At 37.4% G+C, this 27,517-nt stretch overlaps 1 protein-coding gene across 1 annotated transcript in view; it reads left to right on the top strand.

Annotated features, from left to right (window-relative positions):
• The window catches only part of csmd2 (CUB and Sushi multiple domains 2), a 691,992-nt gene that overhangs the window by 132,536 nt on the left and 531,939 nt on the right, over positions 1-27,517 (top strand). Inside the window, exon 3 of the mRNA XM_062030117.1 lies at positions 16,499-16,611. Coding sequence (XP_061886101.1) covers positions 16,499-16,611 — 113 coding nt within the window. The remainder of the gene's footprint in view (positions 1-16,498; positions 16,612-27,517) is intronic.

Raw genomic sequence — 27,517 nt, 5'->3', positions numbered from 1 at the left:
TTCGGTACCTCCAACAAGGTTATGAACCACTGTTCTAAATACATATATATTTTTTAAATGTTAAATAAATTTTGGCCAAAGAGGGCGCATTGCAATTTCTTACACACACTTGTTATTTCAGATGTTGACCAGAGGGGGAGCACTTTTAAAACCGACACTCATTTTGATAGATTTCACCACCAGGGGTGCAAATGAGACATTCTCTATTAAATGCAATGGTTTTCCGTATTGGGACCATGATTCGGGTCCTAACTTGTTCACTGGTCCTCATACGGAAGGTACTTTTTCCTTGTTGATGCCTCAAGAAGGGTAGAAATACAAGAAAACTTACACACACACTTACACATTCTTGAATTTGTTACCTTCTTGAGACCTGAAATAAATGCCTACCTCTTTAGGACCACCCTTTGTAGATATATAAAGATGTGTATTTACAACATGAATAATATATACATACTATGCACATATAAAACAGCTTGTTGTGAAAAATGAGTTGGAAATTCACAGGAAAAAGGTCACAATTTCATAAGAAAATGTTGGCAGTAATATAATAAAAGTTGTAATTTTACTCAGCGCAAGTCAACATTTTACAAGAAAAACTGAACATGTGTGCAATATAAGGATACAAGTGGAATTGTACTCAATAAAAGTACCAATTTTACCAAAAAAAGCTTAAAATTTTGGCAATTTTATGAAAAGATTAGTAATTTTTACTCGACAAAAGTCACAATAATACGAAAACTTTAACTTTTTGGCAATATTATAATAATAATCAGAATTTTACTTGGCAAAATTATGACAAGTCATCATTTTACTCCAAAAATGTCACTTTTTTACAAGAACAACTAAAAAATTGGCAATATTGTGATAAAAGTCAGAATTTTTAATGACAAATGTCACCATTTTGCATTAAAAAGTAATAATTTTACATAAAGTAATAATTTTACAAGAAAATATTGCAATTTTACTGAAAGAGAAAGAATATCTGAAATTGTTCCCAATTTTATAAGAAAAAAGTCGACACATTGTGAGAAAAAGACTGCTTTTCGTTATTTTTTTAATTTTTGTAGTTTTTTAATCTTCTTTATTTACTTCAAGTTAGTACAGTTGTTTTTTAATTTAAATACATTTTGGCCGAAGGGGGCGCATTTCAATTTCTTACACACACTTGTTATTTCATATGTTGGCCAGAGGGGGAGCACTTTTAAAACCGACACTCATTTTAATAGATTTCACCACCAGGGGTGCAAATGAGACATTCTCTATTAAATGCAATGGTTTTCCGTATTGGGACCATGATTTATGTCCCAACTTGTTCACACCTCCTCATATGGAAGGTACTTTTTCCTTGTTGATGCCTCAAGAAAGGTAGAAATACAAGAACACACACACATACACACACACACACACACACACACACACACACACACACACACACCCACACACACACACACACACACACACACACACACACACACACACACACCCACACACACACACACACATTATTGTATTTGTTACCTTCTTGAGACCTGATATAAATGCCTACCTCTTTAGGACCAGCCTTTCTAGATATATAAATATTTGCATTTACAACATTAATAATATATACATACTATGCAAATATAAAACAGTTTGTTGTGGAAAAAAAGAGTTGGAAAGACAAAGCTCACAATTTCACAAGAAAAACGTAATATTTTGGCAGTAATATAATAAAAGTCGTAATTTTACTCAACGCAAGTCTAAATTTCACAAGACAAAGTGAACATTTGTGCAATATTATGATAAAAGTTGGAATTTTACTCAATTACAGTCACAATTTTACAAAAAAAGCTTAACATTTTGGCAATTTTATGAAAAGAGTCGTGATTTCTACTCGACAAAAGTCACAATTGTATAAGAAAACTTTAAAATGTTGGCAATATTATGAAAATAATCAGAATTTTACTTGGCAAAATTATGACAAAAATCACAATTTTACAAGAAGAACTAAAAAAATGGCAATATTGTGATAAAAGTCTAAATTTGATGTGACAAATGTCACCATTTTGCATTAAAAGCAATAATTTTACATAAAAAGTAACAATTTTACATAAAAAGTAATAATTTTACAAAAAAATATTGCAAAGAAGAATATGAGAAATTGTTCCCAATTTTATAAGAAAAAAAAGTTGACACATTGTGAGAAAAAGACTGCTTTTAGTTATTTTTTAATTTTTTTATTAATTTTGGCCAAAGAGGGCGCATTTCAAATTCTTACACACACTTGTTATTTCATATGTTGACCAGAGGGGGAGCACTTTTAAAACCGACACTCATTTTGATAGATTTCACCACCAGGGGTGCAAATGAGACATTCTCTATTAGATGCAATGGTTTTCCGTATTGGGACCATGATTTATGTCATCACTTGTTCACACCTCATATGGAAGCTACTTTTTCCTTGTTGATGCCTCAAGAAGGGTAGAAATACAAACACACACACACACACACACACACTTACACATTCTTGTATTTGTTACCTTCTTGAGACCTAAGATAAATGCCTACCTCTTTAGGACCACCCTTTGTAGATATATAAAGATTTGTATTTACAACATTAATAATATATACATACTATGCAAATATAAAACAGCTTGTTGTGAAAAATTTGTTGGAATTTCACGAGACAAAGCTCACAATTTCACAAGAAAAACTTAACATTTTGGCAGTATTATAATAAAAGTCGTAATTTTACTCAACGCAAGTCAAAATTTCACAAGACAAAGTGAACATTTGTGCAATATTATGATAAAAGTTGGAATTGTACTCAATAACAGTCGCAATTTAACAAAAAAAGCTAAACGTTTTGGCAATTTTATGAAAAGAGTCGTCATTTTTACGCGACAAAAGTCACAATTTTATAAGAAAACTTTAACATTTTGGCAATATTATAATAATAATCTGAATTTTACTTGGCAAAAATGTCACTTTTTTATAAGAACAACAAAAAAATTGGCAATATTGTGATACAAGTCAGAATTTTATATGACAAACTTCACCATTTTGAATTAAAAAGTCATAATTGTACATAAAAAGTAATAATTTTACGAGGAAATATTGCAATATTACAGAAACAGAAAGAATACCAGAAATTGTTCCCAATTTTATAAGAAAAGTCGACACACTGTGAGAAAGACTGCTTTTAGTTATTTTTTTTAATTTTTGTAATCTTTATTTTTTAATTGGTTTTTAATCTTCACTATTTACTTCAAGTTATTACAGTATGTCTCTATATACATATTAAAAAAATAATAACAATAATTAAGTTTGGCCAAAGGGGGCGCATTTAAATTTCTTACACACATTTGTTATTTCATATGTTGACCAGAGGGGGAGCACTTTTAAAACCGACACTCATTTTAATAGATGTCACCAGCAGGGGTGCAAATGAGACATTGTCTATTAGATGCAATGTTATTGGGACCATGATTTATGTCATCACTTGTTCACACCTCCTCATATGGAAGCTACTTTTTCCTTCTTGGTGTCTCAAGAAGGGTAGAAATACAAGAACACACACACACACACACACACACACACACATGTTGGGTGATGATATCTAAAGACAAATGACCTCTTATAGCCTTTGTCAAGTGTATGCCTATATTTAGAAGGTATATCACAGATGCTTACTCATGCACAAAGTTCAAGCGTGTGTGTGTGTGTGTGTGTGTGTGTGTGTGTGTGTGCGTGTGTGTGTGTGTGTGTTTATTTGTGTGTGTGTGTGTGTGTGTGTGGGTGTGTGTGTGTGTGAGGCGTTTGAGCATGAATCCACACACCCGCCTCTCGGTTAGAAGCTCCACATTCATCGCCGTCCCCCTCATTATTAGCGTCTCTCCAGTGTCCCCCCCCCCCCCCCATCCCACCCCACCCCACCCCACCCCACCACCCCACCCGCGCCGCTATCATCTCGCGTCCTCCCCGTCCGTCTGTCTTCCTCTGGTTCCCGTGGGCAGGGGCGGGATAATTGGAAGCAGAGGCTCCTCATTGAGACGAGGATGAAGCCGGTCAGCTGGAAAGTTTCCCTTAATAGACCCTCGCCGTACGCACGCGCGCGTATGCAAAGTGTCCGCCACCTTTGAAGCATATGTGCTTGGAACGGAAGGAAATAATGTCGACCCTGGATTGTAAGTGGTCTATAATGTTGCTCTGACCAGCTGGGTGTAGAGTTACAGTGGTGGTCAAAAGTGTACATACACTTGTGAAGAACATAATGTCATGGCTGTCTTGAGTTTCCAATCATTTCTAACCTCCAGGTTGTCCTGAAGAATTTGGAGGTAATCCTCCAATTACTCTCTGTGAAGCAGCATTTCCATTGGCAGCAAAACAGGCCCAGAGCATAATACTACCACCACCATGCTTGATGGTAGGGGTGGTGTTCCTGGGATTAAAGGCCTCACCTTTTCTCCTGCAAACAGATTGCTGGGTATTGTGGCCAAACAGCTCCATTTTTGTTTCATCTGACATCACATGGACAAAAATAAGACCTTCTGGGGGAAGGTTCTGTGGTCAAAGCAGGTTAGACTACTCTAATGGCCTTCTCACTGGGCTCTCGAAAGCAGCTGCAGTACAGCCAGAATGCTGCTGCTCGAGTCCTGACTAGAACCAGGAAATATGACCACGTTAGTCCAGTGCTCAGGTCACTGCGCTGGCTTCCTGTTTAGAGAATAGACTCTTCGTGTGTACAAGTGTCCTCATGGTCTTCTGCCCAATTACATCTGACATGTTTTGGGCAGTTTTGACCAGTATTTTAGGTCAAACTGTAATAATTGTGTAAATGTATCAATAAGTGCTTTAAGTACACTATACTGTCAAAATTATTTGGCCACCCATCCAAATGATGAGAATCAGGTGTCCTAATCACTTGGCCCGGCCACAGGTGTATAAAATCTAGCACTTAGGCATGGAGACTGTTTCTACAAACATTTGTGAAAGAATGGGCCGCTCTCAGTGATTTCCAGCGTGTAACTGTCACAGGATGCCACCTGTGCAACAAATCCAGTCCTGAAATTTCCTTGCTCCTAAATGTTCCAAAGTCAACTTTATTATAAGAAAAGTGAAGAGTTTGGGAACAACAGCAACTCAGCCACCAAGTGGTAGGCCACGTAAACTGCCAGAGAGGTCAGCATAGTGCAGGGGTGGGCAATTAATTTTCACCGGGGGCCGCATAAGCAACCCGAGCACTGCTGGAGGGCCACACGACAATATTTCAATGAAATTTTGCTCAATATTATTTTTGATATACCGTAAGATAAATAATAATAATGATAATAATAATAATAATTACTAATAATAATAATAATTTAATTTAACCTAACTTAACTTTATACAAAAGTAGATTGCTTTTGATGGTCACTTTATCCTGCATTATCCAACATTTTTCCCCATCAGATTTGGACAACCATCTGTTGTTAAAAATAATTTTTAATCATATTTATTTTATATTGGTTTTATATGTAATTGTTTTTTCTTTTTATTCAGTCATTGGTGGAGCTAAGGATAATATTTGAATATTGTTTTTAATATTGTTGTGCAGCACTTTGGAAACATTTTGTTGTTTAAATGTGCTATATAAATAAAGTGGATTGGATTGTCACACCTGCCAGCTTGTCCCATTTCAGTCCTAACATGTCCAAACACGCATTTACCTATGTGAACAAGTCATTACCTGTGGTTGTCTCTTTAATTGACTGCATGGCTGCCAGCTACTCCGTGATTTGAAAGTCTGCAGTTATCCCACGTAAGAAGAAGAGCAGCTGGGCGGTGTCACGTACATCACAGCTCTCATCGAAAGTTAGCGAAAAACAGTCCATGTCTCCGGGCATATCAGCGCAACAGAATCCAATACGCACTCTTTAATAAACTCTCCGTCAGAAAACGCCTTACTTTTTATGGCGCTTTTGTGAGAAATGACGAAACTTGTCCTGACGGCTGCATCTCTGGGGGTGTGAAATATGGCAAAAAGTCCTTGTTGGGTTTGCAGTTTTACCATCAACGCATCGGCCTCCCTTGCGCACGCTTCATCAGACACATTCCGGTATATTCCCTCGTGTTTCTTCGTGTAGTGGCGATTCAAATGATATTCTTTAAACACAGCAAGCTGTGTACCACAAATTAAGCACACGGCTTTACCATTAATTTATGTAAAGAAATACTTGGCAGTCCATGTCTTCTTGAAAACACGCCATTCCTCATCAACTTTTCTTTTTTTAGCGTCTCATCACTTGTCTCTATGCACCTTCACTCACAGGTTCCCCCCGGACATACGGCATAAATAACACATTTCAAAATAAAAGCAGCACAGTTGTATTGCGCGCACGACATAGATGTTTTTTAAACTTTATTTTGTATTTTGTAAAATTGCGCCGTTCAATTCACTCACAATCACACACGCGCATACATCCACACGGAAGTAATGCAAATAACGCTTTTCAAAACAAAAGCAGCACCGTTGTATTGCACACTCGACATAGATACTTTTTGAAATTTATTTTGTCATTTATGATTGGCCTCACGCGGGCCGGACAGGGATGCGCAAAGGGCCGGATTCGTACAATGCCCAGGTCTGTCATAGTGCAAAGACTTTCTGCACGGTCAGTTGCTACAGAGCTCCAAACTTCGTGACCTTCCAATTAGCCCACGTACAGTACGCAGAGAGCTTCATGGAATGGGTTTCCATGGCCGAGCAGCTGCCACTAAGCCATACATCACCAAGTCCGATGCAAAGCGTGGGATGCAGTGGTGTAAAAAATGTCGCCACGAGCACTGGAGACGCCTTCTCTGGACTGATGAATCACACTTTTCCATCTGGCAATCTGATGGACCAGTCTGGGTTTGGAGGTTGCCAGGAGAACGCTACATTTTGAACTGTAATTGTGCTTAGTGTGAAATTTGGTGGAGGAGGAATTATGGTGTGGGGTTGTTTTTCAGGAGTTGGGCTTGGCCCCTTAGTTCCAGTGAAAGGAACTTTGAATGCTCCAGGATACCAAAACATTTTGGACAATTCCATGGGATGGCACCTCAAGTTCATGTGTGAGGAAAGGCAGGTGGCCAAATAATTTTGGCAATATATTGTGTATATATATATATATATATATATATATATATATATATATATATATATATATATATATATATATATATATATATATATATATATATATATATATATATATATATGTATATATATATATATATATATATATATATATATATATATATGTATATATACACTACTGTTCAAAAGTTTGGGGTCACATTGAAATGTCCTTATTTTTGAAGGAAAAGCACTGTACTTTTCAATGAAGATAACTTTAAACTAGTCTTAACTTTAAAGAAATACACTCTATACATTGCTAATGTGGTAAATGACTATTCTAGCTGCAAATGTCTGGTTTTTGGTGCAATATCTACATAGGTGTATAGAGGCCCATTTCCAGCAACTATCACTCCAGTGTTCTATTGGTACAATGTGTTTGCTCATTGGCTCAGAAGGCTAATTAATGATAAATGATAAATGGGTTATACTTGTATAGCGCTTTTCTACCTTCAAGGTACTCAAAGCGCTTTGACAGTATTTCCACATTTACCCATTCACACACACATTCACACACTGATGGCGGGAGCTGCCATGCAAGGCGCTAACCAGCAGCCATCAGAGGCAAAGGGTGAAGTGTCTTGCCCAAGGACACAACGGACGTGACTAGGAAGGTAGACGGTGGGAATTGAACCCCAGTAACCAGCAACACTCCGATTGCTGGCCCAGCCACTCTACCAACTTCGGATTAGAAAACCCTTGTGCAATCATGTTCACACATCTGAAAACAGTTTAGCTCGTTACAGAAGCTACAAAACTGACCTTCCTTTGAGCAGATTGAGTTTCTGGAGCATCACATTTGTGGGGTCAATTAAACGCTCAAAATGGCCAGAAAAAGAGAACTTTCATCTGAAACTCGACAGTCTATTCTTGTTCTTAGAAATGAAGGCTATTCCACAAGCCCCCTGGCGGAAAATGCTTTATCAGTATCATCCTTCCTTCGAAACTTGGGCTGCTCTGTACATCTGTCTTACAATCACGCTGCACATCTGTCTTTGGTAGGAGCCCACTTCCGAACCGGCTTCTCCACGCAGCCACTGGGTGAGCTCATACGCCCACTGCCCGTAATGACATTGCCGTATTTAATGTCCCGTCTCTCGTGGAGACGCTTTCTGTGCTTTGGACATGGCGTCCACTTTGTTGTGTTGCCCGTAAATGATTTAGGGAGAGTATCAGGCCCAGATGATCCCAACTTGAATGCAGCAAGAGCCCCCCTCCCCTTTTTTGTGTGTTAGTACCTCCATATCCTCTGTATCATCCCGCTCTTCCCCCGCAGTGCGCTGCCGAACCAAGATTGCTATCTTCCAACTCAATTTGCGGTCAGCGAAGTGGCTTTTTGCGCCAACATGCGTGCCATCGTTGAGCCATCGTTGAGCCACCGTTGAGCCACCGCGCCAACCTCACGGCGAGGAGGGAAACGATGCATCCATGTCTTTTTGTGCCACCTGTTCCTCTTTGCTTTTCTTCAAGTGTGCACTGCTTTACCACCCCCAAAGTGCGACTGCAAGAAACATGAGGAAAAAAACTAAAAAATATATTTTTTAAGGGGCCACGCTGAGAAAACGTGCACGAGGAGACATAAAATGCAAATTAAAGTCGCAGAAAAGAAATCAAGGATGAGCTAAAAGTGCGGGAAACAACACTGGCTTTTATTAAAATGTGTAAATCAGCAATCTGCAGTGCAAAAATAGATGATTATTTTTTGATGCAAGATGGAAGAAGATAAACGCCTTCGATCTCTGAGCTGAGAAGGAGACGTACAGATAAGGACAGGATTTAGCACCGTCGTTATTCCACCCTGTTTGGTTATTGCCTATCATTTTTCACCTCTCTTTACTTCTTGTCAAAGAACTCTATTAAAACAACCTGATTTGTCTGTCCCAATAAACAAGAACTTAATAGACAGTCTTACAAAAAAAATGTGTCATTTTGAAAAGAGCTCAATCAACGTTCTCACGCTGACTGTTTTGCGGTTATGGGAACATAAGTGAAGGGGAATGACGATATTTTCATGGCGGGTCTTGCAATAATTTAAAGTGTAATTCTAATGCGTGTGGCACACACTCGCCAGGTCCGATAACGGGGGGGTATAAGAGTATCTTATGGATCAAATCTGAACGATATACATCCCAAGTTACAGAACACTTAAATACATAAAAATGTACATCATCTGAATAATTAAAACATTTTTAAACCTAAATAAAAACTTCAGTTAGAATAACAACAAAAAACTACCCATCCTTAGATCCAAGGCGTACCACAGGGTTCCGTACTGGGTCCCATCCTTGTCACAATTTACACCATTGTGTCTTAACCATAGGGCCCGGGGCCCATTGTTTATAAAAAAATATGTTTCTCAGCTGTGGTCCGTATGGGCCGCAGCGGTACTCTGTTGTAATACACTTTTCCACCACTTGTGGCAGTAATGACAATATTAAACAAACAGAAGAGAGGTTTCCTAAGCGCAAAAAAATATGACTAAAGTGATGAAGCTGTACTTTCATTTGCACTTTAATTTCATTGGCAGTTTATGTAAGAAACATTTGTATTATTGATTTAGTTAGAATTCATTTATTTTAGCACTATATAAAGTATTTTGCATCGTTTTTTTTTTTTTTGTCTCTTCTTTTGCAGTATTTTTGATAAGTATTCATTCTTTCAAATCCGCCTGACCTAAGTCTTGATTATAATATTAACACATTGTTTCATATCGTGCAACAAGGTTGTGAACGTCAAGTAGGTTACATGTAATTATTGAATATGATGAAAATCAAGAGTGAGAGTACTTCAGTGTTAATATTTAAGCGGGCCTTAGGGGCTTAAAAATGTTAAGAACCCCTGATTTACACAATCCCGCTTGGCCAAATGTATTATCATTATTATTTTTAATTATTATGTTGTTTTTAGCTACTTCTCTTAAAGCAGGGGTGTCCAAACTTTTTCCACTGAGGGCCGCACACGGAAAAATCAAAGCTAGCGGGGGCCATTTTTATATTTTTATATTTTAAAAACCAATACAATATATGTATAAAAAATATACATTTAGGCCTCCACTCAGGCTCGATCCCGGGGGCCCCAGAGGGTTTTGGTCGAAAAAATATTTAAAATGTGTCATTATTCAGTATTATTATTTGTATTATTATTCAAGGTTTAAATCTCTAGATCAACATTAGGTCTATCTGTCTATATAACGTTTTTAAAGATTTAAGTTACATGCTCTTATTGTCAAAGAAAACCCTGGTTTTTAATGGAAAAAAACACAAAATATGTAATATTTTCACCCAATAAAATTTGTAAGTGGAATCATCAATCAATCAATCAATGTTTATTTATATAGCCCTAAATCACAAGTGTCTCAAAGGGCTGCACAAGCCACAGCGACATCCTCGGTACAGAGCCCACATACGGGCAAGGAAAACTCACCCCAGTGGGACGTCAATGACTATGAGAAACCTTGGAGAGGACCGCATATGTGGGTAACCCCCCCCCCCCCCTCTAGGGGAGACCGAAAGCAATGGATGTCGAGTGGGTTTGACATAATATTGTGAAAGTCCAGTCCACAGTGGATCCAACACATCAGCGAGAGTCCAGTCCATAGTGGGGCCAGCAGGAAACCATCCCGAGCGGAGACGGGTCAGCAGCGTAGAGATGTCCCCAACCGATGCACAGGCTAGCGGTCCACCCCGGGTCCCGACTCAGGACAGCCAGCACTTCATCCGTGGCCACCGGACCTGTGCGACTCCCTCTCCATAAGGGAATATTTCAGATTATATAATAATTGGAGCCTTAAAAAGGTCAATAACTCTTAAATTAAAGATTAAAGTACCAATGATTGTCACACACACACTAGATGTGGTGAAATTTGTCCTCTGCATTTGTCCCATCCCCTTGGGGAGCAGTGGGCAGCAGCGGCGCCGCGCCCGGGAATCATTTTGGTGATTTAACCCCCAACTCCAACCCTTGATGCTGAGTGCCAAGCAGGGAGGTAATGGGTCCCATTTTTATAGTCTTTGGTATGACTCGGCCGGGATTTGAACTCCAACCTACCCATCTAGAACATTGATTTTAATTAATTATTATTTTTGGAACAATGACACTTAAAAACAAAGCACACTAAAATTATTGGGGATCCAAAAGTGTTAAAAAATAAATTACATATATTTTTTACTGTTTACTTTTAACACAATAATCTTGAGATCAACTTTAGATCTATCAATTATAAGTTGTATTGTTGTTTATGGTTTGTTTGTTCGTTTTAGGCCCTTTTAAAAAAAAAAAAAAACAACGCTTAGTTTTTTATATGGCAAACACAAAATATGCAACATTTTCAGCAAAGAATATCTCAAAGTGGAATATTTAATGTGACGTGATTGGAGTCTTTAATAGGTCAACAATTCATAATGACATTGATTTTGATTCATTACTATTTTTTAAAGAAAGAAGTCAACATTGCAACATTTTCTTGTTCACCTGGTTGCTCTTTTATACCACTTTTTATGTTGTTGTTTTTTTTTTTATCCTATTTTTAGAACGTGCCGTGGGGCCGTTAAAAAGTGACCTGCGGGCCGCAAATGGCCCCCGGGCCGCACTTTGGACACCCCTGCCTTAAAGACACAACACGTTTCACAACATGTGAGCTGTTCCGAGGATGGCCGACATCTGTGCATCATCATCCTCATTATTATTATTATTGATATTATTATTTTTATTATTATTATTATTGCCACCATTGAGCTTGCGTGTGTGTCATATTTTTTTCTGCTTATCGCTTGAGAAAACGTTTTGCATTTTAAGAACATTTGGCCTCTGAATTATGTATCAGGGCTGATATTAATAGTCATGATGAACGCTGTCCCCATCCACCAGAGATGGATGGATGGGACAATAATAATGATAAATTAGAATTGTCAAAAAGAATTGTGGATTCCTTTGTTGTAAGCACATCAAAATAATATGAAATGACAATGAATATTTTAGATTTAATGTTTGTGTGTGTGTGTGTGTGTGTGTGTGTGTGTGTGTGTGTGTGTGTGTGTGTGTGTGTGTGTGTGTGTGTGTGTGTGTGTGTGTGTGTGTGTGTGTGTGTGTGTGTGTGTGTGTGTGTGTGTGTGTGTGTGTGTGTGTGTGTGAGTGAGAAATGATGGTTCCTCCTGTCAAGCGGAGGCGAGTGGTTTTCGGGCAAAAGCATGAGAAGGATGTCCTCCAACATTATTTATGACAGCCGAGCTGAATGAGTCTGTTGGAAAATGAGATCTGCCTTACTGGGCCGAGCTTTTTTGGATGGATCGCTCGTGATGGGGACCGGTTTGTTTTGGTCAGCATCTGCTTCACCCGGAATAAAAAGCCTCCGCATTTTGACCTTGTGGACGATATATATATATAATTTTATGGATGCAGCTGGCGTGGCTGGCACAGATGCTGCCATTACCGCCACGTAATATGTCAGTATCGTGTGTAGTGGGCCACGGTTGTTGCGTAACACCGGCATAATAATGAATACTCACAGTCTGACCTCAAAGAGACATACGGGGAATAGTCTCTTGTTTGTTTTGTTTCTTTTCATGGTAATGCTAATGAATTAAAACGTAGCAATGAAAGCGGATATTGAATTGCACACACTGGACTTTACCAATGCACCGTTTCATTAAAGCACACAAAGGACTCGTAAAGATTTATTAGAGAAATTCCCCAAAAATTGCCTGTTTATAGCAGTTTTGCTTGATTTAACTTGTATTTACCCTATTTTTCGGACTATCCTTTCATTTTCTCAAAAATTGACAGTGCGCCTTATAACCTGGTGCGCCTAATGTACGGCATACATCTGGTTGTGCTTACTGACCTCGAAGCAATTTTATTTGGTGCATGGTGTCGTGATAAGTGTCACCAGTAGATGGCAGGCACACATAAGATATACAGTCATGGTCACAAATTTACATACACCTGTAAAGAACATAATGTCATGGCTGTCTTGAGTTTCCAATCATTTCTACAACTCTTATTTTTTTTGTGATGTAGTGATTGGAGCACATACTTGTTGCTCACAAAAAACATTCATGAAGTTTGCTTCTTTTATGAATTTATTATGGCTCTACTGAAAATGTGCTGGGTCAAAAGTATACATACAGCAATGTTAATATTTGCTTACATGTCCCTTGGCAAGTTTACCTGCAATAAGGCGCTTTTGGTAGCCATCCACAAGCTTCTGCTTGAATTGTTGACCACTCCTCTTGACAAAATTGGTGCCGTTCAGCTACATTTGTTGGTTTTCTGACATGGACTTGTTTCTTCAGCATTGTCCACACGTTTAAGTCAGGACTTTGGGAAGGCCATTCTAAAACCTTCATTCTAGCCTGATTTAGCCATTCCTTTACCACTTTTGAGGTGTGTTTGGGGTCATTGTCCTGTTGGAACACCCAACTGCGCCCAAGACCCAACCTCCGGGCTGATGATTTTAGCTTGTCCTGAAGAATTTGGAGGTAATCCTCCTTTTTCATTGTCCCATTTACTCTCTGTAAAGCAGCAGTTCCATTGGCAGCAAAACAGGCCCAGAGCATAATACTACCACCACCATGCTTGGTGGTAGGCCTGGTGTTCCTGGGATTAAAGGCCTCACCTTTTCTCCTCCGAACATATTGCTGAGTATTGTGGTCAAACAGCTCAATTTTTGTTTCTTCTGACCACAGAACTTTCCTCCAGAAGGTCTTATCTTTGTCCATGTGATGTCAGATGAAACAAAAATGGAGCTGTTTGGCCACAACACCCAGCACGACTGCAAGATGAGGCCAGTAAACACCAAAACTTTAAATGTTCCATTGAGAATATAGAACATTACACACGGCGCTCAAAAATCTGTCAAAATGTTTTTAGTACAACTTCGGTAAGCTATGAAGCCGCACAGCTTGATGGATTGTCGGCGCATTAAACATACAAGTATTACTATGGTGTGTGGAAAAAGTACCGCAAAATGTCACCTATTAGCAGACATATTATCTGGCGTTTTGTTTCGCAATATTATGCAAAAGCAACTTTTCTTACTTTCTGGTACCTGCTGATCTGTATTTGGGATCTGCATGAGTCCTAAAAATGTGCGCTTTTTAATCCGGTGTGCCCTATGGTCCGAAAAATACCGTAGTTTAAAGCAGGGCTATTTGGCGTCTGTTTCTTTCTAGAAATACAGAATTCCCAGAATAGTTCAGTAGAATAGCCCTCTTTAAAAGCTTTTTTGTGGCCCCAACATAGCTCAAGAGTTTTCAAAATTGCACTTGTCTACCAACAATTTAAAACATTCCCGGATTGTGACGTTTTGGTGAGGTTTGAAATTTACAAAATCAATAAATATTGTCTTAAGTGCACCACAATATTTGACCAAAGTTTGATGGTCATAACAACATCAGACCCCAACATTGATTAAATGTTGTCAAAAAGCATGTTGTTTCAACCTTGTATTTGTTTTGTAGAATATTGGTTGGGAAATGACCAAAATTCAATGGTCATAACGTCAGACCCCAACATTGATTAAACGTCGTCAAAAAGCATGTTGTTTCAACGTTGTATTTGTGGTGTACAATAATGGTTATAAAATGACTGAATAGCCAAGGTCAAATCTACGTCACAACCTGACATTGAATAAACGTTGTCAAAAAGCATTATTGTTTCAACATTGTATTCGTGTTGTAGAATATTGGTTGGAAAATGAGCAAATGTCAATGGTCATAACATTTTCAGACCCCAACATTGATTAAACCAGGGGTGTCCAAACTTTTTCCACTGAGGGCCGCATTCTGAAAAATCAAAGCAAGCGGGGGCCATTTTGAAATTTTTTATTTTAAAAACCAATATAATATATGTATAAAAAAACATACATTTAGGCCTCCACTCAGGCTCGATCCCGGGGACCCCAAAGGGTTTTGGTCAAAAAAATATTAAAAATGTGTCATTATTCAGTATTATTATTTGTATTATTATAGAAGTTTTAAATCTCTAGATCAACATTAGGTCTATCTGTCAATATAACGGTTTTAAAGATTTAAGTTGTATGCTCTTGTTGTCAAAGAAAACCCTGTTTTATAATGGAAAAAATACAAAATATGCAATATTTTCACACAATAAAATTTTTAAGTGGAATATTTGAGATTATATAATAATTGGGGCCTTAAAAAGGTCAATAACTCATAACAACATTGATTTTAATTCATTATTATTTTTTGAGCAACAACACTTAAAAACAAATCACACAAAAATTATTGGGGATCCAAATAATTATAGTGTTAAAAAATAAATTCAATTTTTTTTTTTTTACTGTTTACTTTTAACACAATAATCTCAAGATCAACTTCAGATCTATCCGTCAATTATACGTTTTATTGTTGTTTATGTTTTTCGTTTGTTCGTTTTAGGCCCTTCTTTATAAAAACAGCTCAGTTTTTTATATGGCAAACACAAAATATGCAACATTTTCCCCCAAAATATCTCAGATGTGACATTGAATAGGTCAATAATTCATAGTAACATTGAAGAAAGAAACAGCCTAAATGGCAGCTTTGTGTTATTAGAGTATACATTGCGAAATGTTCTTGTTACATTTCACCTGTTTGCTCTTTTATACCACTTATCATGTTTTTAATTGTTTTCAATCGTATTTTTAAAATGTGCCGTGGGGCCGTTAAAAAAATGACCTGCGGGCCACAAATGGCCCCCGGGCCGCACTTTGGACAGCCCTGGATTAAACGTCCAAAAACATGCTGTTTCCACGTTAGGTTTGTGTTGCTCAACGTCAGGACTTAATTCACCGAGTTCTCAACGTTGTTTCAATGTCTTTGTGCCTGTTTGAGAAGGACTGCAATCTGGGAAAAAAAGTCTCTACATTTGCTCGACCCAAAACGTAATCAGTGTTAAAAATGCCACACAAAAGTCAAGAAAATGCCGCATTGGTGGTGTTTATGTAGCATTTCCCCCTGTGTGTTCCACTGGAGGATTCATGGCAGACATGGAGTTGCAGTGTTTGTCTCCTAAACAGCAAACATCTGCTTGTTTCCAGCTCATACTCCCGCATGTAGAATGTTCCGCACGGTTATTAGGGATGTTTGTTGACTCAGGACCTGACGTTTTTATGTTTGTCTACTCAACCGTTTACAGAGCGTCTGATTCACGGCGCGATTGCAGCCTGAGAGAAATCTATCCAGCTCCTCTGTCCCGTTGAGGAGTTGTCATCTTAAATTGCTTGTCCTCGTTCCGCTCGGGATAAAAAGTTACCCACGACTGCATTGAGAGACGGCTGGCTCCAACGCCTCGCCTGACCTCGCGGGTGTTGTCGATGCTTTTGGTCAAAACGGTTATTGTCCTCTGTCTGTGTCTCCTCAGGTTAACGGGGTTCCAGCTGCCGTCGCCTATCGTAAGCACCAGCTCCCGGCTCACTTTGTGGCTGCTATCGGACTACGCGGTGAGCGGCCAGGGATTTAAAGCCTCCTATGAAGGTAACGGCCCTTCATTGTTTCCCATTAGAACATGAAACGACGCCATATATCATCCGGGTGACCGCTTTAAAGAGATGCTGCTGAAGGGGAGGGAAACAACGAGGTTTGTTAAAGAACACCGGAGGACTTGTCCTTGAGTCGAGCATCCTTGGGGAGAACTACAGTGGTGGTCAAAAGTGTACATACACTTGTAAAGAACATCATGTCATGGCTGTCTTGAGTTTCCAATCATTTCTACAACTCTTATTTTTTTGTGATAGTGTGATTGGAGCACATACTTGTTGGTCACAAAAAACATTCATGAAGTTTGCTTCTTTTATGAATTTATTATGGGTCTACTGAAAATGTGAGGGTCAAAAGTATACATACAGCAATGTTAATATTTGCTTACATGTCCCTTGGCAAGTTTACCTGCAATAAGGCGCTTTTGGTAGCCATCCACAAGCTTCTGCTTGAATTGTTGACCACTCCTCTTGACAAAATTGGTGCCGTTCAGCTAAATTTGCTGATTTTCTGACATGGACTTGTTTCTTCAGCATTGTCCACACATTTAAGCCAGGACTTTGGGAAGGCCATTCTAAAACCTTAATTCTAGACTTAATCAAGGTTTTAGAATGGCCTTTCCAAAGTCCGGGCTTAAACGTGTGGACAATGCTGAAGAAACAAGTCCATGTCATAAAAACAACACCGGAGGACTTGTCCTTGAGTCAAGCATCATTGGGGAGAACTACAGTCGTGGTCAAAAGTTTACATACACTTGTAAAGAACATCATGTCATGGCTGTTTTGAGTTTCCAATAATTTCTGCAACTCTAATTGTTTTGTGATGTAGTGATTGGAGCACATACTTGTTGGTCACAAAAAACATTAATGAAGTTTGCTTCTTTTATGAATTTATTATGGGTTTACTGAAAATGTGAGCAAATGTGCTGGGTCAAAAGTATACATACAGCAATGTTAATATTTGCTTACATGTCCCTTGGCAAGTTTACCTCCAATAAGGCGCTTTTGGTAGCCATCCACAAGCTTCTGGTTGAGTTTTTGACCACTCCTCCTTACAAAATTGGTGCCGTTCAGCTAAATGTGTTGGTTTTCTGACATGGACTTGTTTCTTCAGCATTGTCCACACGTTTAAGCCAGGACTTTGGGAAGGCCATTATAAAACCTTAATTATAGCCTTAATTAAGGTTTTAGAATGACCTTTCCAAAATCCGGGCTTAAACGTGTAGACCAGGGGTGTCCAAAGTGCGGCCCGGGTGCCATTTGCGGCCGGCAGCTAATTGTTTACACATTCTGCAAAAATTGCAAAATTGATAATATTGCAAAAATTTTAAAAAAACATTTAAAAAATGTGGAATGAGGTGAAATCTAACAAGAAAAAGTTGCAACGTTGACACAAAGCTGCGATGCAGGCTGTTTTTTTTCTTTTGTCTTTATTTTTCTTTTTTTTGCCATTGCTAAAAAAAAAAAAAGACTAGAAATCTATGTTATAATGAATTATTACTTAAAAAATATCACTTTAAAATGTTTTATGTGGAAAAAATATTGCATATATTGTGTGGTTGCCATATAAAAACATCAACGTTTTATTTGACAAAAGAGCATAAAACAAACAAAATAATAGTTCAAACGTAAAATGGACAGATATATCTGAAGTTGATCTCGTAATTTAAGTGTTAAAAGTAAAAAAAAACTAATAAAAATTTATCACTTTATGAGTGGGAGACCTTTTGGATCCCAAATATATTTAGTAGGATTTTATTTAACTTTTCACTGTGATTACTCAAAAATATTAAATAATTAAAATCAATGGTGTCCTGCATTATTGATCTTTTAAGGCTCTAATTACTAAATACTGCATATTTCAGTTTTACTATAAAAAACAAAGTTGTCTTTGACAGAAAACCTTTTTTTTTTTTTAAATTTATATCAACCTCAAGTTGATATAGAGATTTACTGTAAGCGTTAAATAAAAAATAATAAGAATAATTTGACTTATTTTTAACAGTTTAATGACTGAGACCCTTTATAGTGCCTGAGGGCCCTAAAGGTTAAAAGAAAAAAAATCCATGTATTTTGTTGAGGTTTGAAAATTAAAAATATCAAAATGGCCCCCGCATGCTTAAATTTTTCCGTGTACGGCCCTCAGTGGAAAAAGTTTGGACACCCCTGGTGTAGACAATGATGAGGAAACAAGTCCATGTCATAAAAACAACACCGGAGGACTTGTCCTTGAGTTAAGCATCCTTGGGGAGAACTACAGTCGTGGTCAAAAGTGTACATACACTTGTAAAGAACATCATGTCATGGCTGTCTTGAGTTTCCAATCATTTCTACAACTCTTATTTTTTCGTGATAGAGTGATTGGAGCACATACTTGTTGGTCACAAAAACATTCATAAGTTTGGTTCTTTTATGAATTTATTATGGGTCTACTGAAAATGTGAACAAATGTGCTGGGTCAAAAGTATACATACAGCAATGTTAATATTTGGTTAAATGTCCCTTGGCAAGTTTACCTGCAATAAGGCGCTTTTGGTAGCCATCCACAAGCTTCTGGCAAGCTTCTGGTTGAGTTTTTGACCACTCCTCCTTGCAAAATTGGTGCCGTTCAGCTAAATGTGTTGGTTTTCTGACATGGACTTGTTTCTTCAGCATTGTCCACACGTTTAAGCCAGGACTTTGGGAAGGCCATTATAAAACCTTAATTATAGCCTTAATTAAGGTTTTAGAATGACCTTTCCAAAATCCGGGCTTAAACGTGTAGACCAGGGGTGTCCAAAGTGCGGCCCGCAGCTAATTGTTTACACATTCTGCAAAAATTGCAAAATTGATTGTATTGCAAAAATTAAAAAAAACATTTTAAAAAAGTGGAATGAGGTGAAATCTAACAAGAAAAAGTTGCAACGTTGACACAAAGCTGCCATGCAGGCTGTTTTTTTTATTTTGTCTTTATTTTTCTTTTTTTTGCCATTGCTAAAAAAAAAAAAGACTAGAAATCTATGTTATAATGAATTATTACTTAAAAAATATCACTTTAAAATGTTTTATGTGGAAAAAATATTGCATATATTGTGTGGTTGCCATATAAAAACATCAACGTTTTATTTGACAAAAGAGCATAAAACAAACAAAATAATAGTTCAAAGGTAAAATGGACAGATATATCTGAAGTTGATCTCGTAATTTAAGTGTTAAAAGTAAAAAAAAAACTAATAAAAATGTATCACTTTATGAGTGGGGGACGTTTTGGATCCCAAATATATTTAGTAGGATTTTATTTAACTTTTCACTGTGATTACTCAAAAATATTAAAGAATTAAAATCAATGGTGTCCTGTATTATTGATCTTTTAAGGCTCTAATAACTAAATACTGCATATTTCAGTTTTACTATAAAAAACAAAGTTGTCTTTGACAGAAAACCTTTTTTTTTTTTAAATTTATATCAACCTCAAGTTGATATAGAGATTTACTGTAAGCGTTAAATAAAAAATAATAAGAATAATTTGACTTATTTTTAACAGTTTAATGACTGAGACCCTTTATAGTCCATGTATTTTGTTGAGGTTTGAAAATTAAAAATATCAAAATGGCCCCCGCGTGCTTAAATTTTTCCGTGTACGGCCCTCAGTGGAAAAAGTTTGGACACCCCTGGTGTAGACAATGATGAAGAAACAAGTCCATGTCATAAAAACAACACGGGAGGACTTGACCTTGAGTCAAGCATCCTTGGGGAGAACTACAGTCGTGGTCAAAAGTGTACATACACTTGTAAAGAACATCATGTCATGGCTGTCTTGAGTTTACAATAATTTCTGCAACTCTAATTTTTTTGTGATGTAGTGATTGGAGCACATACTTGTTGGTCACAAAAAACATTCATGAAGTTTGCTTCTTTTATGAATTTATTATGGGTCTACTGAAAATGTGTGCAAATGTGCTGGGTCAAAAGTATACATACAGCAATGTTAATATTTGCTTACATGTCCCTTGGCAAGTTTACCTGCAATAAGGCGCTTTTGGTAGCCATCCACAAGCTTCTGGCAAGCTTCTGGTTGAGTGTATTACCACTCCTCTTTCAGCTAAATTTGTTGGTTTTCTGACATGGACTTGTTTCTTCAGCATTGTCCACACGTTTAAGCCAGGACTTTTGGGGAAGGCCATTCCAAAACCTTAATTCTAGCCTTAATTAAGGTTTTAGAATGACCTCTCTTCAGCATTGTCCACACGTTTAAGCCAGGACTTTGGGAAGGCCATTCTAAAACCATGTTTCTGCTCGTCACGTTGACATGGGATGCTTCATGACCCAAGCACTAATGATATTAATGACCGCTCTCCTAATTAGGCTAGTTACCTGACAGAGGGGTACACCAGTCTTTTTTGAGGTCCAGTGAGCATCGGGGATGTTAAAGGACTTCACCATAGGGATGGGTACCGAATCCGGTACTTTTATGGGCACCACTCAAGTTCCGTCTGCGCTACCGGGATATCGATACATGTCATTTAAAACTATGCCATTTTACAAAACTTTTGTTGCACGTGACGTCATGTCCGGTCGCAGACTAAACCGCACATCAAGGAAACTCATATTTTGTTTTGTTTTGGACTCCCTCAGTTCTTGTTTTTGAGCACCCCTGGGTTTGTGTTTTAATTGCCATGACTGCAGAATGTTTTCACCTGCCTCTGATTAGTGTATGGGCGCTCACCTGCTCCTGGGCACTAATCAGAGAGCTACTCATTCCCGTTGTTCGCCACACTCAGTCTGGCTTACTCATTTACTTCGTGCAACACGTCGCGTTGAGTATTCCTGATTCCTGATCTAAGCTTTGCCTTTTGTTTTCGTGTTCATTTGCTTAGAGATTCCGTTAGCTTCCTGTGCTATAGGCACCCTTGTTTGTTTGTATACCGCATGATTTATGGAAAATAAATAATTTCCTTACCCGCACCTTGCCTCCGGAGTTCCGTCTGCATCTTGGGAGAACAATCCACGCAGTAATATGCCAACTAATCAGAAACAATGGATGGAACTTTTCAACTTTATCAAATATTCTCAGAAATTTTTGGGATGATACGTGGATTTACAACCCCTGTGGATTCACAACCCCCGCCACGGCCTTAGGGGGTATGTATCACTTTTGCCGGCACTTAGCGACATTGAAGAAAAAACTACAAATGTCCTGACTTGCTTTACGGCATAGGTTCGTTAAAAAGACAAAAGTCAATTGCTGCGTGCAAATACTGCTACCATGGCCGAAGCTCCAAAACAACCAAAGAAACGAAAAGTTTTGTCTGAGGAGACAAAAAAAGAAAAACGCAGCAGTCAGGATCAACATTGAACTGGTATTCACTCGCTGGTGTGTGCTCAAAGACTCATGCTGCCTTGGCTCTGTTTGTGCTAAACTAGAAAGTGACTTTCGATGCTCAAATCAAAATGCTAATGCTAATGTTAGCTATTGGAAAGTTGCGTGGGAACAATAAATAGTCACCAGCTTGATAGTTTCACTACTACTTTCTTTGAAAATAATCTCTCCCCGGTCTATTTGATTCAGACTTGCATCCGCCCCGATACATTCTTGGTAATAATGTCATGTTCGTAGCACAATTCAAGATAATTTCTTGATAGTGTCTGCTATTTAACATCAGTATTACCATTGGAGACCTAATATTTGGGACAATATTACAGCGGACATGATGTCAGTTTGACCACTATATGCGCGAGTCCTCATGGGAAATGAGGTCTTCTTCTGGCAAAACGCTACCACTATGGCACCACCAAAAGTAACCAAAACTGAAAGTTCTTAAGTGGGGCTTAAAGTAATATTTGCAATTTTCCTTGCCTGCTACGTTCCTCTGTTGCTGTCAGCCGCAAACAAGAACGTTACTCTCATATTAAGTCGTCACAGAAATCTCGTAAGATTAGCGCGGCCATATTTCGTAGCAGAGCTCCAATCAACCGATACGACCGATCCTTACGATGTATTCATATTTCTAAAGTTTGTTTCTTTTTGATTTGTACTGATTAATTTTTACACCCCTAGTTATAAGGTTAATGTATTCCATTCCTACAATTGTTCTCCGAGTAATTTTACTTGATCAAGCCTTGTCTAACATTCCACAGTACAGAGTTATCAAATGATGTACTATGTTTTGTGCGGAATATTATCAATATCGGCCAATACTCAAGTCTCCAATATCAGTGTCAAAAGTGAAAAACTACCTCGTTTTTAGGTTCAGTTATATTTTGTGTTATTTTCTTGTGTAACATTCTAATTATTTGGTCTTTAGAATGTGTGGGGGGCCATGAAGAATGGCCCCTAGACTTCACTTTGAACAGCCCTGCTTTAAAGGGTTCCATCCCCTATGTTGGTCTGGGCTCACCTGGTCTAGACTAGATTAGATTAGGCCCCTAGACTTCACTTTGAACAGCCCTGCTTTAAAGGGTTCCATCCCCTATGTTGGTCTGGGCTCACCTGGTCTAGACTAGATTAGATTAGGCCCCTAGACTTCACTTTGAACAGCCCTGCTTTAAAGGGTTCCATCCCCTATGTTGGTCTGGGCTCACCTGGTCTAGACTAGATTAGATTAGGCCCCTAGACTTCACTTTGAACAGCCCTGCTTTAAAGGGTTCTATCCCCCATGTTGGTCTGGGCTCACCTGGTCTAGACTAGATTAGATTAGATATGTTAGTAAGGCTGTGAATCCTTGGGCACCACAAAATTGTATGCGATTCTTGGGCTTAACGATTCAATTCAGAATATATTCTCGATTCAGAACGATTCCTCGATTCATAATCAATACTTTAGTAACAGTTTTATGATTAACTTTATTCCTCCATAAAATAGACAAACAGCTTTGATAAATGTGTGTATTACTTACAGCACTTACAGTACAGATTATAAAAAAAACTAAAAGAATTAATACACATTTTTCCGATTAAGAATCGTCACAAATAAGAATCGTCATTTCATTCAAAAACTGTTTTTTTATTTTATTGTATTGTTGATAGTCCTATCTGTTAGGATCAGCCCACATATCAATAGGACTTGTAATGCACTTTTACACCACCTGTGGCAGTAATGACAATTTCAAACAAAAGTCATAAGTTTCTCAAGCGCAAAAATTATGACTAAATTGGTGCAGCTACTATAGAGAATTAAGTTAAGAAATATTCATTATTAATTCAGTTTTTTTATGTATTTTATTAAGTGCTTTCCTGCGCAATATATTTGGTTAGTACTTATTTTTCTAATCAGCCTGACCTAAGCCTACTGTGGGGTGTATGTGTTAAATATAACTAATAATTAATAAACACATATCCTTTGACAAGGTTGTAAACTGTGGGTTAATTAATATGATTAAAATCAAGAGTAAGACTAGTAATTCATGTTAATACTTGAGGGGGCCCCGGGGCCTTCTGCAGTGGAAAAGTTGTGCCCCGAGACTAAAAAGGTTAAGAACCCTTGTCCTACAGTTCCTACTGTGCACCAAAGCCCACCACCAAGACTACTCTGGAGTCACCATGGCAACCAGTAGACTTCCCCTTATCTTCCCCCGCGCATCTCTTTGCAAACGCCTCGCTCTCGGAGCTAGAGGGGACTTTGAAACATTTGATCTGGTCCCGCTTGTTCCTCCGGATCTCGCAGGATGATTATCCAGTCTGCCGTTGCAAGGTTCTGCCTCTCAACAGCGCACCTCCCAAGTGGGTCAGCCAGAGATGGGAGACATAATCGCATGACCGAGGCAGTCTGTGGTATAAGGGGTCTTTTTGTGTTGAACTGTTAGTGCTCCGGATCCTGGGAAAACCTGGTACGGGATTTCATTCGACACATGCCAATCAAACACAAGTGCTGTTTGTGTGTGTCAGAAATATATTTCAGCCAAGAAAGAGACTTATTAAACACAAAATATGCCTTGTTTTTAACTAATACTTAGACCAGGGATCGGCAACCCAAAACGTTGAAAGAGTCATATTGGGCCAAAAAAAAAATTAAAACATACAATGAAGGCAACACATGATGATCTATATTAGCTATATTAGCCTACCATCAAAGGCAAATCTTTGTTGATAGAAATGTTTTATTTTAATTTATATTCTACACATTTTTACAACATTTTGAAACCATCAGTAAATCAGAAGCTTCTCACAGGGTGAGATAACTTCTGGAAATTACTGGCTTAGAACGGCCAAAGGTATAGATGTGTGTGTCCAAGTTAAAGGAAACAGCAGGCTGTCTTCTTCTAATGGATTTATTACAATCTTTGCAAGCTAGCTAACGTTTGCTGTGGTCTGGAACAACATGGCACACAAACAACTAGTAGAAATGCAGCCAATATTACATACAGATAATGTGTCATGAGACATGCAAATATAAATGAAATACACAGAGGACATTAATTAACCTCTAAAGGCCCAAGCTGTTTGTTTACATGCTTTTTTCATTTCTCTTTGCTATTTGGGCTTATTGGACCCTAATTAGAATAAAAACTAAGAATCATCTTTTGATATGATGTACTTAGTCCATAAGTACACAAACGTGTACTTCATGTTTAGTGACATGCTAATTCTTATTTTTACACTTTTTTTCCCCAAATTCCATTATATTTTATACTCTTCTGACACCACCAGATGGCAGTATAAGTGTCCACATAAGTGGCCATAAGACCCCAATTCAGTAGTGTACACAATTTTGGAAATAAGAGCTAAAAGGTGCTGTCCACGCATGTGGCCACTAAGCCTTTAGAGGTTTTAAGGGGGAAAAAATCAGCTCAAATATACCTACACACGAGGCATAATGATGCAATGTGTACGCACAGTTAGCCTAAATAGCATGTTAGCATCAGTTAGCTTGCTGTCATGCACTGACCGAGTTTGCCTGATTAGCACTCCACACAAGTCAATAATATCAACAAAGTTCACCTTTGTGCATTCATGCACAGTATAAAACGTTTGGTGGACAAAATGAGACAAAGGAGGAGTGGCATAAAAAAAGAGAAAGTTGTACATGCAAACAAACTACGATGAGTTCAAGGATCGCTGAAATTAGTAGGACAAAACGGCGCTCGCCAAGTACTCTCATCAGTGAAGCATGTTTAATATAAACAGTGGGATTGCTAACAACTAGGAAGGTTCGTGTACTCTACAGAAACCATAGTAAAACTAGAAATATATATATATTTTTCATCTTTTTCCATTTTCACACATCTCTGACTTAGACCCACTACGCTACTGGATTTTAATGTCGGTCGTTATTGTGGTACTTGGAGAGAAAACTTTTCTCTAAGGTGGTCCTTGGTGAAAAAAGTACAGCTCCTCTAAATAATGTTGCAATTTCAGAAACAGTCACATTTCCTTTAATTGATACTTTTTTTGGCATTTGTGTGAGTCATAATTCCCACTTCCTACGTTGATATGGAGCACATGCGGTCAGCTAACGCGTTATTTTTTTGCTGAGAAACATTCTTGATTAAATGTGACCATGAGCCTCCAGCGTGAGATACCAGTTGGGGAAAGAGAAATGAAGATAATGAACAAATTAGCATTATAAAAAGGTCAGTCCCAGCCCAGTAGTCAATTACCTTTTTCCTATGAGTAACAATGTACATGTTAGCTCTTAAACGACATGCTGTGAAGATACAGTATGTGTTGTATTTCCTCAGCGGTAATGGATATGTTGCATGCATGCATTGTATTGACATTATACGTCTACGTGGATGATGAGCCCACTTGACAATAAAAGTGTCACTCATTAAATATAACTGGAGTTAAATACGTACATTTGTTATTTAATGTGTAAAAGTACATTTAATTATTTTGATTCAGTTATTTGATTATTCCAATATTAATTGTACCTGTATTTTTTTGTTTTTATCATCACTTTTAATTACTGTATATTTTAAAGTGTGCTTGGGTTTTTGAAAGGCGGTTATAAATTAATGTATTAATTATTATTAATTAATTATTTAATTGTTTCATAATTTAATCAATTACTGATTTAATTATTTTCATATTAAAATATATGAACATGTAATTGATTTGTATTACTTCATATTTACTTATATACAAATGTAATTATTGATTTATTTCCATATATACTTATAAAAACTTAATTATTGATTTCATTATTTCCATTATTACTTATACAAACTTAATTATTAATTTAATTATTTCCAAAACATTTAATTATTGATTTTTATTACTTCATATTTATATGAACATTTAATTATTGATGCATTTCCATATGTATTTATATTAACTTAATTATTAATTTAATTATTTTCATATGTACTCATACAAACATGTAATTATTGATTTGCATGACTTCATATGTACGTATATGATTATTTAAATATTGAATTAATTATTTCCATATTTACTTACACAAACATGCAATTATTGATATAATTATTTCCATATATACCTAAACATTTCATTATTGATTTAATAATTTCAATAATTGACAGATAGAATAAATTCATGAAGTGATGCCACCAGGTTAATGAAATAATTAAATACGTCAAAACATAATTAATTAAATTATGGATTTTGTTTTTAAATTAAAAATCAATGATTTATAAATTATTAAATTCTACATTTAATAACCGATATATGTATTTAATTCCATTCATAATTAAGGACACATGTAAGTTATTTGAATATGCATTTATTTATTTAATTTGGTCCCATTTTTAACACCTAAAATGATCAATTGAAAACTCATTGAAACTATTGTTTTCAAAAGTGTTCCCTTACCTTTTATCCCATATCTGTTCGGCTCTGTAGCTAAAGAATCAAAAAACACATTTCCACACAATAGTCACACGCCCGGCAGACGTTCAAGAACACCGATTCAAACAAGTCAGCACATCTACTGCCAAGTACGGGAAGGTCATCTTTAAATGTCAACG

This window comes from Entelurus aequoreus, linkage group LG20 (assembly GCF_033978785.1).
Source record: "Entelurus aequoreus isolate RoL-2023_Sb linkage group LG20, RoL_Eaeq_v1.1, whole genome shotgun sequence".
Lineage (NCBI taxonomy): Eukaryota > Metazoa > Chordata > Actinopteri > Syngnathiformes > Syngnathidae > Entelurus > Entelurus aequoreus.
This window is presented reverse-complemented; position numbering and strand designations above follow the sequence as displayed.